The sequence below is a fragment of the Ixodes scapularis genome, unplaced genomic scaffold (genome assembly GCF_016920785.2).
Source record: "Ixodes scapularis isolate PalLabHiFi unplaced genomic scaffold, ASM1692078v2 PGA_scaffold4__175_contigs__length_147842914, whole genome shotgun sequence".
Taxonomy (NCBI): Eukaryota; Metazoa; Arthropoda; class Arachnida; order Ixodida; family Ixodidae; genus Ixodes; species Ixodes scapularis.
This window is the reverse complement of record NW_024609879.1, coordinates 120,217,465-120,237,052: the sequence shown is the minus strand read 5'-3', so window position 1 is coordinate 120,237,052 and position 19,588 is coordinate 120,217,465. Positions and strand designations below refer to the sequence as shown.

Genomic DNA, 19,588 nt, shown 5'->3' with positions numbered 1-19,588 from the left:
CTTGGACTTGGGACCATTATTTCCGGGACCATTTGTTCAGGGACCATTAGTTCCGGAACATTTATTTCCGGGACCATTTGTTACTACACCACTCAGAAACCCGCTCCTCTGGGAAAACGAGGAAAGAAGAGTGCGAATGAGCATGGAGGCAGGCAGCTGGGAACCGGTTTTCTTGTTGGCAAAAGACGATTCTGTAGGTCACTCGTTAAGTTATGGCGGGAGCTTCCAATACTATTCTACTATAAAGGCCCGTTCACACTCTTGCGACCTCTTAAACCTGGGTTCCTTAAAACTTCTTAAACCAGAGAACACACTGGTGCCATCTATTGGGAAGCAGTGTAAACTCGGCGGTCCGTCATATTTTTTTTTTTTTATTTCTCGCGCATTATCCTTTCTCTCTTGGCTCGAAAAACTTTTGTCAATGTTATAAACGAGCCTTTCTATGGGTATTACGCACATTTGACCTCAGAAATCCCGCAAAACCTTCGCTCTTGTGAAATGCAGTTCCAGGGTCACCGCATAGATGGCGCCACAATGCCAGTGTGTTCCCTCATTCTAAAAAACATTTAAGAAGTTCTAAGAGATCTCGTCTCTCTCAGTCGTACTCGGTCGCAAGAGTGTGAACGGGCCTTAAACCTCAGTGTACAAGAACTTCCAATGCCACGCTGAACGATTTTTTTTGCAGTGAATTCTTCATGACAGCGTCCACAGACGAGCATTTATTTTACATCGGTGCGTCAAGGAATGTGCCATGCTGAACTGCTTTAGAAATATTTGACCACTGGTATTGTGACAATAAAAGGACGAATGCACAATATCATTCCGTAGTAACTTATCCATACTACAGGAACATTTACTTTACTGACAATAATTAGCCAATAATATATAAAACAAATAAATTCTCAATTTTCTTGCATCTATAATAGGTATATTATTTTATGTCAAAGACGTTCTTTAATTATGTTTATGTTTGCCACACCAGCGACTCCTTTACAAATTATTTAAACTCCTACATCAAAGAAGCGCCGAAGGTAGGGCCTATATAAGGTTCAAATAAAACGCACAAATAAATTTAGTGAAATGAGTAATTGTTTATACATGTCATAAAATGAAATTTATATAATAACTCTACAGGACAAATATTAATATATATATATATATATATATATTTATATATACGTTTTCCAAAGAAATGAATATAGGTGAAACTGGTTGCCCTGCAATTTTACTAACCCAGAAGTTAGTAAAAGTCAGAAGTTAGAAGTTGAAGGACACAATTATGTCTCGAATAAAAAAAAAAGATTATTTCACTAGAGGTAAACATAATTTTTGCTATAATGGAGGTATATGTATACGCTTCCTTCATAAGTGAAAAAAGCGTAAGCCCTGGCAACTCAGCAAACATAACCGACGTTTCGATGAAACTGTTTTCGCTATTCCATCTATGTTTACTATATTACTCTTTTTTTCTTTCTAACTTGTTTTGAAACCAAGGTTAAATCCTCACTTTATGTTCCTTGTTCGCGGAAGTAAGCTTTTTTAACATTTATAAAAATCTTCCTACACTATGTCGCGAATCAACAAAATATGGACTTGACAAAGTCTGCAAAGCCTAGAAAATTTATCTAAACTTGGTATGCGCATGTCACCTCTATAGAACGTACAACCCCATACTTCTCCCCAACCACCTCCACCTGCTTGTTTTCGCTCATTCTGGTTGAATTAAGAATTAACGCCCGCTGACACACTTGCATTTCACTGGGACCGACAGAGACAAGACCGGTTTCTAAGCCTCTCGTGACGGCTGAAGATCGACTCCGCAGCAGCGCTGCCGGTCGTAAGCCGTCGCAAGAGGCTTAGAAACCGGTCTGGTCCCTGTCGGTCCCAGTGAAATGCAAGTGTGTCAACGGGCCTTAAAGGGAAGCTACGGAGCTTCTTGGAAAAAATAAGTTAGAAGTGAATTCTAGTGTATTTTTACCCCGTGAACCCGAATACCCAAACCATTTGCTGCGTAAGTATTGTTAAACGCGAGAAAAACGCGAAAGACAGTCGCTGTCCGTGACGTCATCGACGGATCTTTTGGCTGCCCAAGGCTAGGGGGGCGGGGCTTCAGCCCTATTTTGAAATTGCTCTTGTGGCTCTCCGGCGCGTCGCATTGAAATATAATTTTGATATCTGTTATTCTAAGGGCCAAATGAACGCAATTCAAGCGTTTTTTCTCAAATGTAGAAGTGCCCCATCTTCCCTTTAAAGGAGTACTCCGGCGTTTCCTTCATAATCTCCGATTTGCCTGAAAATGTGCCGAACATACTAAAAGAAAATCGCAAAAATAGTAACCAAAATATTGGGCCAATCGTTTTCTTTTTTTCGAATATATTGAATATACAAATTTGGACTTCATGGTGCTTTTCAAACTGAATGTCTCTATTGGCATCGATGAAGAAGTAACGTCAGCGGCACGAAGCGGTTCGACCTTCGGACTGTATACTTTGCTTCCAACCGATTAAAGGCAGGTTTATGGTGTAAAATGAATGCTTTGGTAGCTTGTCCAGCACACGAGCAGCAGGACGACACAAATGCTCGGCATAGTTCATTTTAATACTTCCCTCTCGTTCTCCAAGCCTGCCTTCTCCTTAACGTGATGTCACTGAAAAGCGCGGGTAAATTTGGATGTCGGTTTCGGCATTATTTTCACTTGCCTATTATACAATACATATTTTCATTTCCGCGATACTAAATTTAATACTGGAAAGGGTAAAGACGGGTCGTTCCGAAAACATAGCGTAAGTATCAGTATGGGCACTTCCTTAAGGGCAGGCTGCAGTCAAAAATATTTTTGATGTACGTGCCTGTGATCATATATATATATATATATATATATATATATATTTTTTTTTTTAAGGTAAATATAAATACACTTGTGAGCTGAGCCGAAGTAGCGCAACTCGCCTGATTCCAAGGAGTAAAGGCATTAAAACTGACAGCGACCCCTAGGTTTCGCGTGAATATGTTATAAACCCATACGAGAACTAAACACGGAACTTGCTTTTGGCCATTACAAGAATACAGGGATGAGGCGCTATTAAAGGGACTCAGCTGGTTGTACTTTTCCAAATAAGAGTCGTTATGTTATTGAACCACTGAAACGGCTGTTGGTTTTAGAGTAAAATTAATCAATATATTATATTGAACTGGTATAGTAGCAAACGAGCCACATAAACAGATACAGGTATGAACAATCAAACCCTCCAAATGTCTCCCTGGCAAACTGATATTTGGGTAGCGGTTAAGCAAACTAAGTAGTCAAGAAAAAGAAATATCTATGTACATTCACGGTGCCATAAAGCCTTTCACAAAAGCTTTTTGAAAATACCAAAATGTTATCTTCCAGACAAAGGCTCTATCAAGGCGATTTAATAAATTTGATGGGTAAGCTTGCTCTCATTATGGTTCTTTAAAGTTTTGGCAGATATATCTTTCGGACATTCTGAATTCATACATGTCCACGCAAGTATGTGACAACCTTGCTTGCGTAGAGTATACCTGTGAGACAGTGAAAGTAAGCTCAACACGCTGAGCTTATGAACCACAGTAACAAAAAAGAAGAATCTCACTCCTGTACATTCATATTCTTGATATTTATATTCAAGGGCTAGCACTGCACAAGTCATTGTGCTATACAACGGTGCCAATGATTTTAACGTATGACCAAAGTTCAGACAACATTGTGAATACCGGAAATCTTATGTCTGAACTAGTTGTAAACAGGTGAGTCCCGCCTATTTATCCCTACAAGCTTCAGTGGTCACAATAATCAAATCAAGTCTTTTGCGTTTATTGAAAGCCTGTGCCATGACGGTCATATTTTATAGTAAAGTGTTTTTAATGCCGAGCGTAATACGGCTGCCTTCCGTTAGGGGAGCGGGAAGTTGCAAAAGAGTGTCGCAAAAGGCTGTCGCGCTAACTTTTACATTGCTAGCGGTCTGCTAAATTTAGCAAACTTACGCCCTACTCTATTGGGTATACATCATTTACTTTAAATTTAGCTAAACTTAGAAAGTCCCAATAGCTAATTACACAGGGTTATTAAGAATAAATATTATAATATAGGTACGAAATATACGCGTCCTCCCGCTGCTCTTTTTTTCTTATTCCTACAATTAATGTACATTTAAAATTATACAGATTGTAAAACCGATGAACTATCGCTGAGCGATATAAATATCACTCTTATGGAGCGATTTGTTGGTGTATAAGTTAATTTACCGGTATAGGCTAAATTCCAAAGTATTCTAAGCGTTTGATTACTAAACGACGGTAACGGACATTTCATGAAATCCCTTTGCTCGGCGGAACAACCTGAAATGATTTAAACATAAATATTCAGTTATATTTTTATTCAAATTATGCTATGTTATATATGCCTTCTTCAAATGGTGCACGCTAAAATCAAACAATTTACAACAGCGTTTATCACCCAGCTCATACTTTCTTTTAAAAATTAACAGTTAGTGCACATATTCCTTCAGGATGATGTAGCTGCATGGCAAAAACATGGAAATAGAGTTTTTGTTTTGTCAAAGTCTGTACTTCCAGGGGGTGTTAGCTAACATCTATATAATGATACAATGAGGTAGCGTGTGTGTTAATTTGGTACTTTTAGCACTTTTTTGTTGTCCGTGTTTTTGCGCAATGATCATTCATGAGTGCGCCACTTGGTACCTTAGACGCGTCCACTTGTTGCGCTTAAAATTGTGGGTGCTGAGCTGCTTATTTGTTTTATAGCTTGCAAATCCTAGTGAAAGGATAGCAAAACTAAGTTCATATCATGCACTTTATATCTCGTTGCAGGTAAGACTGCTGCCCCCAGACGTTAAAGAACGTGTAGAATGAGTATTAAGGTGGCTACGGCAGGCGTGTAACAGTTTGCGCTTGCTCACACGAGCGGAAACGCTTAGGAGCGGCTTGATAGAGGAGTGGTACAATTTATTAAAAAAACTGATGTTCGTGTTACTGACTACAAAAAGAAAAGCAATCGGGGATATCTTTTGCCCTACTATAAAATCTCAGTGTTTTGTCTGTAGTATTTGGTACCTATACATTAGCTGTTTAGTAAGTTATATCGTACCGTTATCAAGCCCTCATAAAAGAGGGGGCCGTCTGTTCGATGTCAGTGTGCTGTACTGTACGTCCAACTTAGGTTTTGGGGCGCATTATATGGGACAAAAGGGTGCAAGACGACACCCTTTATATACAGCACTAAGTAAGCAATTCAAAATATACAGATTAATAAATCGTACTTTATCGAATAAAATAAATTTGAGGAATCCACCGCAAGAAAAAAACTCTTTGCTGGAGCCGAGATTTGAACTACGGGTCTCTGAATATTCCCCTGGGTTTCTTAAGCACTACACCCCTCCGTCTTGTGTTTCTGTCGTTTCCTGTCGGGCCCTATTAATGCACCGAAACAAAATATATCCAATCAGATCCGTTCTGAAAGCGCACACCACCGCGGGGAACGCGGTACGTCGCTTTCCGGCATGTGGTACTTGCTCGCTGTGCTCGACAATTTCTCTCACTGTTTGTCTCGTCAAATTTACACCAACTATTTCTTGTTTTGAGGACCCGTGTATTAATTATTGCTTTTAGCTGGGGTCACACTGATTATGTATAATACAAAAGACAGTCTGCATACAGATTGACACGCGAGTCGCCGCGAAATACGTGCTTCGACTGCTCCATGGCAGTGCGTTCAAGGAGAAAACTTGAAACGCGACATTCGAAACACGGATATTGCGGAACCTCCAATTTGTAGACTGTATTTTGTATATTGAATTGAATTGAATTGGCTTTATTCAGACACAAGGTCTCGGATGACAAGGCAAAAGGCAGATGGGTTCTGCCTGACTTGGCCCTATCACCAGTTTACATTGCTCAGCGTATAGTACGACACGTTGTAATATAAACACAGAAACCACGGGGAAACAGAACGGCCCACAAATACAGATCAAAACAACATAACTTATACAGTAGTCATGTCATAACAATTTTCGGGGACATAGGATGCACTAGAATAAATGAAGCTCCACCATTGGATACAAACACTTTTTAAAAACATTCATTCAATGGGACATGATAGAAGGTACCGTTTTATATTTCTTTTAAAGGTAAGCTTTGAGCCGCATTCATGAATCATTTCTCTTACGGCCGGATGTTTATTTAAGAAATCAGGAATTAAGTACGCTAATTGAGTATGTCCGTAATTCGTCCTTGACCAAGGTATTCTATAAGAGTCAAACCGAAGATTGTATTGGTATGTAGGGTCTGGTAGGGTCACTCATTTTCCTCCTGTTTATGATGATGCCATCCTTTGTAGTGCCCAATGGCGACAGCATGCGACGCATGTAAAATACAAGAAAATCGCCGAACAAATGTCGCCATAGCACAGTCAGCGCCACGAACGCGTGCTGCGACGCGCTCTTTCACGCGCATCAGAACAAGGAAGAAAAATAAGTGTTCGGAACAAAATGACCAGAGGTTATCCCCCTAATCAAAGCGCATACGAGGGCACCCTAGATGTATGTGCAGTGCGGCCCTGGCTTCAGAGACACGGTGTCATTACCTGCGAAAATCAAGACCCACGTATTTGAATATATCATGGGCACTTTAATCATCGCACGTGGTCTTCAGAGAGAAAATAATCAAAAACATGGATGTGAATAAACCGTACTTGATGGATTAAAACATTCTACGAAGCCACCGAGAGACGAAATATTTAGGGAATATTGGGACGAGACTAACATGAAAGGTATTCTGGAGCACAACGAGAGCGTGCCAGGTGCCAGCAAACGTCATTCTGCGTTCCACGCGGCATCGTGTGCCTTCGGAACTTATCTGATCGAGCATATTTCGTTTCGGTGCATTAATAAGACAAGAAGGAAACGACACAAAGGCAAGGCAGACTGGTGTAGCGGTGAGCATACCCGACCGTATATTGGGAAGCCCGGAGTTCAAATCCCGGCTCCGCCAAAGGTTGTGCATTTCGGCGGCTTCGTCGATTGTGTTTCAATCGATCAAGTACAGTTCTTTCAGCGGTGTATTTTCAAATATTTCCTCTTTGGAGATCACGTACGTCGATGAAAGTGCCCGTGACATAAGGCTAAGCAAGCGAGCCCAGGCCACTTCAACGAAGACAATCTCCCTGTCTCCAATGCTCCAGTGGAATAATAAAGTAGAGTACGAAACGTTTTGCCTAAAATAATATTTATATATTATACCACACACTTGTGCTATGTCGGCACATTTAAATTGGAAATAAAAAGTATTGTATGGGGTATAATTTTTCACTGTGAATCATGTGTGTAAGGAACAAGCATAGACATTATTTTTCCCATGGAAAAGCTATCTGGCTAATATCCGCAGCAACCTGGGAGGCAGGAAGGCAAAATGCTGACAGGTGATTCTCTGATTGTGAGTTTTATCACGGGCTGCCATAACCCACCATTCAGAAAGACTATAGCCGTGAATTAACCGCATAATGAATATTTTGACCTTAGGTCATAATATAAGTTGATGGTATAAAATTGTGTTCTGTCCCTCTATGAGGCCTACCGGAGGCCTTTCTTTATTATTAGCGCGTAAAATTTCAAATATTCAAAGATTCTTTGTCTAAATGCTCCTCTGCGTGCCTTCAATCTTACTCCGAGTTTCTAAACTTTCACAGATTCAACTAGAGAGCCGAAGATTATCTTTATTGCATTTGTATGTTTTTTTTATAATTTATTAGAAATCGAACACTACGTTATTTTACAGCACTGCCCGTTCCAGCAGTGAAACTTGGGATGAATACTTCAAGTAAGCAATGATGTTTTTTGCTTCATGAAAATACTTAATAATCTTTAAGGAAAAAAAAAAATAGCCGAAACCAAATTCACAGCATGTGTTCCTCGGAGGCTTCTTTCCTTTTATCCAAAAGAACATAATTTTGAAGACTGCCCTTAAAACAAATTTTAAACAAGAAGTTAAAGGCACAAAATATTATTCCGCCGCGATGTATTGCTTCTGAAAGTTGCACACACATAAAATCTCTAAGTTTTACTTGAATACTTGCTGAGGTTAAAATGTTGGATTTATTGTTTGAATTACTTTCAATCATTTTTGAACAGGATTCGGGCAGCACACCAAAAAAACAAAACAAAACAAAAAAAACATTTAACTTGGCACATACTTGAAACTTCTAGGGGCCAAACTCAGCCATAATACGGTTTTGCTCTAACGCGTTAGTTGGTTAATGGTAATAAAAGCCCGAGACCCAGGAACACAGAAGGGGACACACACAACACAACCTCTCAAAAGACGTTGTGTTGTGTTCGTTCCCTTCTGTTGCTGAGTCTCGGCTTTTTATTACCATGAATCACCACCAGCTAGCTTGTTTTTTAAGTATTGTTGCGCTAGTCGGCGTCAGATTATTTCTTTTTGACATTATTATGGCTTTTCTCTGGCTCACCATATAATCTCCCAAGTGGGAGACTTGAGTTAAAGAAGCCACGTACGGACCTAGGTATCAGCAGTAAAGCCTAACTATGGTACTTATTTAGGAATTTAGGCCCCAAGTTGGCCTGATGAAAACCGAACAATTAAAGTTGAAACCTAATTTAGTAGCGTGTTTTGCTACTTAGGAACAAAGATGCCAGGTGAAAGTCGAACTACCAGCGTTGAAGCCTAACTTAGGCATTTGTTTCACGAATTAAGGCCGAGATACTCAGAGTCTGGCCAGAGAACGTCAAGTTTGACTGTACCTTTGTTGCTTCGGGCGTTTTAAGTCCCTAAATTCAAACACAAAAGTAAATGTTAGCCCAAAACATTGTGCTACATGGGGATGTACCAGTTTCCATGTCAATGCAACGCTACCTCTAAAACTATAGTATACATTGTACGATTACAATTCATTTTTTTACTGCAGATATCGCTTACTTGATTGTTTGTACATATATCCATTTTCTCGACGGACTTTCCTTGTAAACGAATGTCCTTGCACCACCCCTGTGATAAGCTCCCCGTGCCCTGCTGGAAACAGTTTTTGTAAGTGCCTTACACACACGCATGAAGAGGTGCTTTTAGCTTATTAATTATCGCGAAATGACCACCGCGCAGGTTTTTTTTTATTGCACCCAGCATGTGATAGTAACAGGGGACTTTGGCAGGCTACGCCCATGCGCAACCAAACGTCTGGCAGGTCGTACGACGTGCCAAAAGGACGCCCGAACGCGATCAAACCCCGGCCATTCACGAAGTCACGTGAATGTAGACGACGCAGTGATTGTGCGACGCCTGATCGGGTTTTTCTGACACATCGTGTAACCAGCCAGACTTTTGGTCGCGCGTTGGTATGGCCTGACCGGGCCATACCCATGGTGGTTATCGCCTTTTGGGTGGCATAAAAAATCCCTTTGGGAGGAAGCCATTTCGCGGACATTAATAATCTGAAATGAGCTGCCCCAGCGTAGGAGAGAGACGCTTCTCAAATGTTGTTCCACCGGATTATTGAGAGGCTGCCACACAGGTGGTGTCAGGGCATTCGGCCCCAGAGATAAGCTGTAAAAAAATGGATATAAGTACAACCTCCAAGCGGCTGGTATCTGCGGAAAAAATTTAGATTTTAAATAAATACGTTACGTCCCTCGTTTAATATTTAAAACAAGCAAGCCTTGTGAAAGCTACGTAAAATAGACCTCATATGACTTATGTAAATACTTCTACATTGAAAAGCCAGGTTGTCTGAGAAGGACTTTTTGTGTAACTGTTGAAGAGCTATGATTTCCTAAACACAATACAACTAGCTTGATCTCTTTAACGCGCACTTTGCTGTTGTGGTGACACAGATCACTACAGCAGGATTCATGTCGAAATCATATGTAGCTAAAATTTAACTTAGAATATTTAAACCTACTGCATAAGCTACCACTTCACGAGGTATCAAGCAGTAGTGTGTTAACGAATGGGCTCATAACATATATCAAAGTTAGGAATCGTTTTTATAATATTCTATTAGGCTGCTTGCTTTCTGGTTATGAAATGCTATCTCGCTCGCCCAGATTCACTCTAGTTAATTTTAGAAAATCATAATTTGTCCACTACTGAAACATGAACTTCGCTCTCACTAGTTTTTCACCAATTTTCCCCGACATCAAAACGTGACGTTCACTGCGGGAAGCAAGGTGCGCGGGCCGCAAACAGGTTCGCTTACGCCCACCTTCCTTGCATCCAACAGCGGGCGAACAAGAGCGTTCGTGTTATCTGCAGTTAATAAGATTGTATATTTGCACAAAGTATGTCCTTCGTCCGCGTGCGGAACTATTAGAGGAGAACAAAAGCAATTGCGAATTTGAGACAAGCGTTTTTGGAACTTGGTAAGCTCAGGCCGCAGCTTGCTAGTTTCGAGAAATTTCTGAAGTAAATCCGTTCTCCTTCTATCAGAAGCAAGTCATTACGGAGGCAAATAGAGGTCGAAGAGTCTCGCAATTCAATTTTGCAAAAATTAGCGAAGCACCACAAAGAAAGCTCGAAACGCGGGCACAGATGCCGCATTCGTTCGTCTTACCTGAATGAACAAGCCATGTGTTTTAGATCTGCTTTGGAAAAGTTACTGTAGCAGACGCCAGCACGTGATCCTACACATGTAGCATGCGTACGCTCCCTGGGGCTTGGGTAATTCAGCAAAAAGTCTAAGGTTTCGTTCACATGAATGCGATCGTAACGCTTCGATTCGAACAGAGCTCATTCGCACGCAGCCTGTCTTCCTACTTCTTCCTGTTCTACCCATTTACTATCAAATAAAATAGTCCCATCTGTATTCGATGCGCGACGGTCGCACTCATGTAGATGCAGCCTATATTCCATTCTACAAAAGTGCTTCTGGTTGATTCAAATTTCAGCGTTCGTGCGCGTGGCGCGTGCAATGGTCCCTTTCCGAAACGAAAAACATACGCGTCCTGGGCTGTAAACCTAACAGATGTGAACCGTGGTGCTAATAAATATTGTCATGGTGTATAGCAGCGAATAAATTGCATTTGTGTGCGCTAAGCGCCGGGAGGTTACTGTTACTAAACACCGTGCTAAAATTAAAATTAGAAAAAGACTCCTCAACCCCAAAGCCAAACGCTATCAAGGTACAATGACAGGCGTATAAAATACACAAATACGCTATCCATACTCACAGAATGGATAGTTGCGTGAAGGCGCAATAGTGCGAAAAGTCAAGGTTGCATCATAAAACTGAAAATCCAATATAAGGCAATAAAGAGTTACCCCTAGGAAAATTCGTGCCCATATATATATATATATATATATATATATATATATACTCTAAATGACTTATTTTTTGCGGGCTCAATATTTCGCGATTTAGGTCAGAGTTGAAGTTTTGAAATAATTCGCCGATTATGATTTTCGTGGCGCGGGGGATTCTCAATATAGATCCCAATGTGCTTACAATTTAGCGGAATTATTCGCGGGACCTATTCTTCGCGAATCGTAGGCGATTCGCGAAAATTAGGTCCTTGCGAAATTAAGTCGTTTACAGTATATTTGTCTTTATTTTCACTCTCCGAGTAGATATTAATGTGTCCAGCCACTCATTCCCAAGTGCAGATGGGAAAAGAGCAATTTTATATAAGACTTTTATTTTAAATCCAGATTTGGTTCTGCGTAGCCTCCATCGGCGGTACATTTACGCAGCTACGCTCAACAACACTTATATACATATATATATTTTTACTAATTTTCAAATTTGAGTATAAAATCAAGACGATATCAGCACCTCTTCTGCGAGGTAAAACTGCACACCAACCATTTGACAAGCATACCAGGCAAAGGCTCGATCCCATACCGGAGCTCACCACCTTCTCCCCAGAACACAGTAATACCACACGAGGAGCAGGAAGTCGAAAGACAGATCTAAAATTATACTTTAACTTTTTTTAGAGGATTCAATTCTCGCTTTCTGCAGTCCGGCAATGTGGTAGGACTGCTGAGAGTAGCCAGAGCGAGCTGAGACAGCTTTGTCTGTTCGAAGCTGGATCGTTTTACCACCCTGCTAAAAGTGGTACAGAAAAAATGTTTCACTGAAGTTATTGTGAACAAGTGTGACTGCGCCGAATCTCGACTAGAGCTCGAATATGAGCTATTTTTTACCGGTTTTATCAGAGATTCTTGATGTTTTTATTGTTTTTATTTCAGCATATGCAACAAAAACAAACTGTTTAAAACCAAGTATTTTCGACCATTAGTCCGTTCTTCAAACTCCCAAAGGTATGTTCAACAATTTTTAGCCGCTCTCTTGAGCAAGTTTGCAATTATATTGCTAAATATTATATTCAGTCTCACAAAGAAACCATTAAAAAATAAGATAATTCAGTATACAATAAAACATTATACTGCACTAATTTCAAGGGGTCATAAAACTTGCAAGCCGATTCTTAAATCCGTATAAAGTTCCATGATAGACCCATTTCAATATTCCGTACCGGTGTTTTTAAAAATCTAGTCAGGCTAAATCGCAATAGCCAAAAGTTGAACAAAAATATATCACTGCATACATGCGAACGCATGCATCACTGCGTGTGTGTACGTGGCCATTTAATTTGAAGCCATAATATAGAACTTCAGTGAATTCTAAAAAAATATGCAATGATTGGAGAACAAAAACAACGCTCCACCCCGGGAGGATAAAAATATCAGTTTATTCCCGCACTATTTCTCGGCTTATAGACACTCCAACATCTCCTATGGTGATAGTGCACTTCCACACGCAGCCGACTCTACGAGCTGATGGTGCCAATCAGACAGCTTCAAAAGCGCAACATTGTGTTCGTCATGTTTCTTTATGCGTTCTATCACTCCTGAACTAGTGATATTCAGAGAAGTCCCAGTGACTTGTGCTCTTGAAACTGTTTGATTCGACTTACTACCTCGTATCGTCAGCTCTGTCTGGTTTTAAGCTGAAACGAAGTTCGGATGCCTTGAGGTCTCCAAACTATTCTTTCAAATCAGCCAATAGGAGCTCGACATTCTTACATCATTGCGATGCTTGTGCAAGAAGCAGACGAACTTGCGCTTCGCATTGAATCTGGCTTAGGCGTTCACTCAATTAACTTCCGTACTATATAATACAGTAGATCATGGACTAGCCGTGATGTTTTTTATGACGAAATTTTACAAGGTGTATTATGACCATTTGAGAAAATTGATTCTTTGCGCTGAGCGATCTCTTCAACGCATTTTGTTTTCATATTTTCTTACACAACCGTAACAATTTGTTTTAAAGACTCCCAGGATCACTCTGATCCACAGTAGGCAATTCACTGTGTATTTAGTGATTTATTAGCTTATACTCAAATTCATTTGCTATCTCTTTCAAAATGTTTTTTATGTACATTTTTTTTTCTATTCATGATTCGCCGTGCACAGCAATTTCGAAAAAGATACTGACTTCCGTTCATGGTAATAATTAGTTCTTTATTTAAAGGGTGGCAGTTATGCAAAAACTAAATATGAACAGGTTATACCTACTGTTACGTACCTTCTTTTTCTAAGGAAAATAAACCATAACTTAGACTAAACGCTAAGCAGATTATTGTCACTTTTCTTCACATGGACAACTGGAAGTAAGAGTCCATTTTAAGATCCTTAGTTAGAAAGGGACCTTCTAACATAATGCAAAGTCGCTCACTTTGAAAAATTCAAATTTATTTTGATTTTTAGAAATTTGTTTTATAGTAAAGGTATGATAGGGGCCGTCAAATTTCTTGTCTTTTAGAGATATACACACTTGAAAAACACAACGCGCAAAAATTATTAAATCCTCTAATATATATTACAATATTGAGAAAACGTACTTCAAGAATGGAACACGGTCAGCTTATTAAAATTCCTAGTTAAGAGGAAAGTGGGATTCATTTTTAAAAATATTTTTATGTTTATTTTTCAGAGATTTCAAACACTCATGAAGAACAGTTGAATGCCTATAACAATATAAATTCGCAATTCTAAGTGACCTTTGAATAAACAATATTCTTACATCATGTTATATATATGAAACTATTTTACTGTACTCGATTAAACCTCATTAAAATACAAACAAGTTTTCCGCCTTGTTCATACGCGGCGCGAAGTAGTTCTTACAACATTTCGTTGTCATAGCAAGAAGCGTGCTTTTTCGCGTCTGAAACGTGTATGCCTTGATAAGATAAAATATATCAATCCTAAAATGCACCTTAATACATCTTAATTATCTACATAAAGGTGGAAATTAGTAATTCTCTGTGAGAAGCGGCACTTTTTTCTCTATGGTTTCTGAGGTGAAAATGAGTCTAGCTACGGCTCGAAACAAATACCACACCTGATTATTCATCTGGCTACGAGTCTCCGACCGACTGAGACAAGAGCCATTTTTGAAGCCTCGTGTGACGACTTACGACCGGATCCGATGCTATACAGCCGGTCTAAAGAGCTATCGCAAGAGGATTAAAACCGGCATTGTCTTATTCAGTTAGATTGAAACACAAGTCTGGAAATGGGCCTTAAAGTTTCTACACGAAACTCGGAAAGTGATAGCGTATACGAAGAATAAAAGTTTCTAGCTTCGCGCACCTCAGGTGCAAGCTATTATTTCCCGTGCTTCTTCAATCCGGAGATCGTCACAAGGTTTCCCTCTCTTCAATCTCATAAGTCGACGCCTCAATTGTATTATATCTCTGTTAAACCAAGGATTTGGCCTTTCTGGTCGTATGATTTTATCTGGAATGAATTTAGTTATGCAGTAATTAAAGATTGATTTAAATGCTTCCCAAAGATCATTAACGTCGGACCCTACGAAAGAGTCAAGCTGAAATTCTAAATAATCAAGAACGCTTTCGTCGTTTGCTTTTGAATAATCTTTCACAATTTTGACCTGGCAAGGTCGTTTAACGGATCGCTCCATGGAGTAAAAAAAGGCCACCAAATTATGATCTGAAATACTTTCCTCAATAGTAACGTGAAAGTCTGGCAAGTTCTTGCTGATGAACACAAGATTTAAGTTTGAGCGTGAAGAACCCTCTTCACGGGTAAACGACTTAACTATTTGTGAAAGGTCGAAGGAAAACATCATATCAAAAATAATATCGGATGACTGTGAAGGGCCATTTGAGGCCTCAACGGAATCTTAATCGGGAAGATCGAAGTCCCCAGTGATGATTAGTTAGTTATTTTGAAACAGTGAAACATGATTATACAGTTTATACAAAAAATCGATAATTGCTGGCGGAGCTCTGTATACAGCAGACAAAACAATCGTCTGACCCCAACAGTTTAATTTCAAACAAAGGCTTTCGTGGTCCCGGTTTTGGTCCAAAACCATAACTTCAACGTTGGATTCCGTAATAATAGCAAACACACTCCCCCCCCCCCCCCCCCCCCCCCCCGGGTGGGACGGTCGCGCCGATACATTTTATAAGATTCCGGAATTATGTCAGTATTAGTTACGCTGAACATGATTGTAAACCTGAGACTGGGGCAGAAAAGAGAACACAACAGAAGGTAGTAAAAGAGGAGGCAACGTCTCAAACTCAGCTGCAAAGTTGATTTCGAACACGCCGTCTCCACAAAAAAATACACACATGACAAGAGGACAATGACACTTGGGTAAACCTTCTCTTATCTCCCTTGACCTCGGCTGTGGGCACTAACACAAAGGGTCACATTCTAGCATAACCACCGCCACCCGGCGAACGTAGGTGAAATCACTACTGAACACAAAGAAAGGGTTGGACCTTCAAAGGTGCGTTTCCTCTAACAAATCACTCAGTCCAAAGAAACAATACTATACACTTCTAACAGCCGGAACTGGGGCCATCTCCAAAAATGAGAACGACATTGCCCTCCTACCACGAACCACAAATGGATAACACTGCGACTTTCTCGAACAAGTCCAAGGATACACATATAAACAACACTAGTACTACAAAAAAAAAAAAATTTACAAGCGTAGAAATTGTTTATATTCGTTCCCAAACTGCAATAACGCCTGACTTATACAGTTGCCAGACTTTTTTATACGAATCGTTTCTTGGACTACACGTTTGATATCATTGCGTTCTTTGTAAATTACTTCCGTTTTAGACCAGTTGGCTTTACAATTATTACACTCTAGAAGGTGCCTGGCTAACTCGGAATTGGACGCGTTGTTTTGCACATTCCGTCTGCGTTTTGTCTGTCTATCATTTAGACATCTCGACATCTGACCTACGTATTTAAGTCCACACTCCAAAGGAATCGCATAAACCACAGAATTCTCACACGGTACCGACTTCTCGCGATGTGCCTTCTGGCAAACTTCCTGTTTCGATTCAAAAGGTGTAAGCTTTCATAACATAAAATCGGATGTGAACACTGTTTCTACGCCAAACATTTTCGCCGACGCTTTTATGTTATGGGAAATATCGTGAAAATACGCTATAGCAACTCGTCAGTTCCTCACAGTTGGTTCATTCCGCTTGTCTCTGATTTGAATAGAAAGTTGCCGTTTTAGAAAAGTTTCCTCATACCCCGCGTCCTCCAGTCTACCCCATTGTCTTTCTAAAGCTTGACTCATGAAATGGGTGCATGACCTTTTTAGCGCATTACCAATTAATGATTTCGCAACTCCCGCCTTAATAATTTTAGAGTGACAACTTTGTCTCGGAAGCACCGGTTTAGCCATCTTCTTACCATATTCCCAACATAAGCCATTTTTTACCTGAATGCGCAAGTCCAAAAACTGCTACATGTTCTCCTCTGGTTTTTCTACTGTGAAATGCAACTCCGGGTCTGTTGACCTAATAAGCTTTTCAAGATACTCCGATTTTCCTTCTTCAAACGTGCAGACAAAAATGTCATCTGCATATCTTCTGATGAAGCCCACGTTAGGTGACATCTCATTCCTCCTGTCAAACAGGATGAATGAGATGTCACCTAACGTGACATTTCATTCATCCTAGTTACCTAGTCACCTAACGTGACATCTCTATCCAAAATGTTGAGGTATATCACAGCTAACAACGGAGCGACCGACGAGCCTATGCATACACTTTCTTTCTGGATGTATTTTCGATTATTATATTCGAGGACTGTTGACTTTAAATAAAGATCTAACACGGTAAGGAAGCTTTCCACTGTTACGCCCGATCCTGATTGAAACTTTACCAGATTCAACTCTAGCACCTCCTTCACGGCATTCATCAGCCTATTCTTTTCCAGAGAATAATTCAAATCTTTTATATCCATGGAGAATACCGAACTCTTCCTCCCATGGTTGTGTTCTAAGATCCGAATAAGTTCTTCTGTGTTTCTCAGCGATAAGGATTTGTCTAAACTGACCTGACCTAACCCATGCTGCACAAACTTAGACACAACTTTTTGCCACGTTCCGTTTTCGTTTACAACCACTCTGAGAGTCATCTGCACTTTATGGTCCTTTAGGAAAAATTTTAAACATAGGTACATTTTGGATTGACTCATTATGCTTTTGACAACTTGCTCTTTATCTTCTTCCTTTAACACTGTGCATATGTCCCTTCTCATCTTTGCCAACTTTCCGTTCCAGTCCTTGAACAATACACTCATGGCATTTTCAGCTTTGTTTTGAAATTCTTTCATCGGGAGGATACCAAACCTCCCCGATTTATCTGTTTGGAGTAATTTTAACGACCGTGAATCTATCTCATTCTTGACCATGTTTACATCATTAAAATTCCTTTTTTCTTTCGGGTACATATCTCCCATGATTTTATCTAATCTCCCCACCGTCTGATCCACAAAAGCGGTATTTTCATCATGACCTACTACGCGCGCAACGTTTTGAACAGTGGTAAATACATCGAGTCTGGAAGGCCTCACATTGAGACAAAATTTAGGTCCCTTGGATAAAAAACGTTCCGTTCTTTCTGAAATCGAAATGTTACAAGGGTTGACTACATTTAAACGCGATCCCGACACACACTAATCATTACGCCATGCCAGTGGCAAACAATTCTCCCTCCTCTTCATTATCTTAACAGAATTCAAGACTTGCGTTCGTTTGACATACCAGATCCTGTGGAACTGTGCCTTGTTGATGCTGTCCCAGTGCTGGAACTCCTTGCGACGCCTGTAGTCCATTCCCAAGAGGAGGTCCCAAAGTCTGTTGCACGCCGTGTAGAGTTCTTGTATTCTCCTGGTGGCTCCTTCCCTGTAGATCTTGATAACTTTCTTCTTTGAACTCCAAGATAAACCACTTGTTGATAGATGGCTGAACTGCAATGGGTCGATGAAGTTTTTTCGCAACGATAGCCCATAGAACGCTACGTCTGCTTCCGATTCCGCCAAACGAAATGGCAACTTGTCCAGTACCATGTATGCTTGAAAATTAGTATAGAAGACGACGTAGGAAGAGTGGATTCATAAGAAAAAGGGATTAAGCCTGCTTCAGGTATGATTAACGAAAAAATAGTCAGAGTGCAGGCGAGCTGGTGTAAGTTGAACATGATTGTAAACCTGTAAACAGGTTTACCATCATGTTCAACTTACACCAGCTCGCCTGCACTCTGACTATTTTTTCGTTAGTTACGCTGTCATTCAGCCAAGTTTCAGTGATCACGGCTACGTGCGGATTGAGTTTCAACAGCGTCGACTCTTGGAGGTCTATCTTATTTATAAGATTTATCGGATTGAGGTTTACAAAACGCAGTTCTTTTTCTGCAGTCACAGGAGCCGGCGTCACTCATTCGGGCGGCTGCTGATTTGAACTGAGAGCGAGCCTAACACGCGAATTGGCTGAACTATCTGGTACATACAGCTCGTCATCTATGCGTAAATTATCGCCCATTAAGCGCACCTTTTTCCCCTTTCTTTTTCGGCCCTTGCACTTTTCCACAAACACTTCCTTCCGTGTTTGAAGGGTACTTTGGGAGTAGTTATTCTGAAGAAAAATTTTGGATCCTTTCAGTTTGTATGCATTTCGTAGAACCAGCTCCTTTTGATTGAAATTCTGAAAATGCAGGATAACGGATCTTTTTTTGTTGTCATCTAATTTGTTTCCAATGCGATGAATACAAGCCACCGAAACACGAGGTGTACTTAGTTCAACACTGAAAGTGTCGTTGATGACTTTGGCTCGTAATTGTTTTCCGCCCTCGTTAGGTCTTTCATCTACCCCCCAAAACAAGAAGGTTTGCGCGGCGACCGCGGTCTTCTAAATCAGCAACTTTTTTGTTCTGTTGATTTATAGGTCTTTGAAGGCCATAAATTGTTGTATCCAGAGATTTCATTATTTTTGGCTCAATAACGATACCGTGGAAAGATCAATCGATTTCCTTTACTTCGTCGTCGATTTCAGCGACTACTGTTTCCGTTGCGTGATGCTGGGTTCTAAGATCTGCTATTTCTTTATGAATAGCCGTTTGCCCTTCTATTATACTTTGAAACATTTTAAAGTGGAATGACCTAAGTTAACTTCCACATCGCCACAAAGAAGAGACAAAACTCGTTTCGAATGAGCAACAGCTGCACACAGTAGCAACACCAAAAGAGGGTT

At 40.3% G+C, this 19,588-nt stretch overlaps 1 protein-coding gene and 1 pseudogene across 1 annotated transcript in view; one reads left to right on the top strand and one right to left on the bottom strand.

Moving 5' to 3' along the window:
- LOC121837853 overlaps positions 1-12,490 on the top strand; it is a 38,616-nt gene extending 26,126 nt beyond the window's left edge. The window contains exons 5-9 of the mRNA XM_042293689.1: positions 3,392-3,429; positions 3,651-3,768; positions 7,813-7,854; positions 12,238-12,309; positions 12,451-12,490. Of these exons, the coding sequence (XP_042149623.1) occupies positions 3,392-3,429; positions 3,651-3,768; positions 7,813-7,854; positions 12,238-12,309; positions 12,451-12,490 (310 nt within the window). The remainder of the gene's footprint in view (positions 1-3,391; positions 3,430-3,650; positions 3,769-7,812; positions 7,855-12,237; positions 12,310-12,450) is intronic.
- Positions 12,491-16,150: 3,660 nt separating this feature from the next.
- Positions 16,151-18,408, bottom strand: LOC120845286 (annotated as a pseudogene).
- Positions 18,409-19,588: the final 1,180 nt, after the last annotated feature.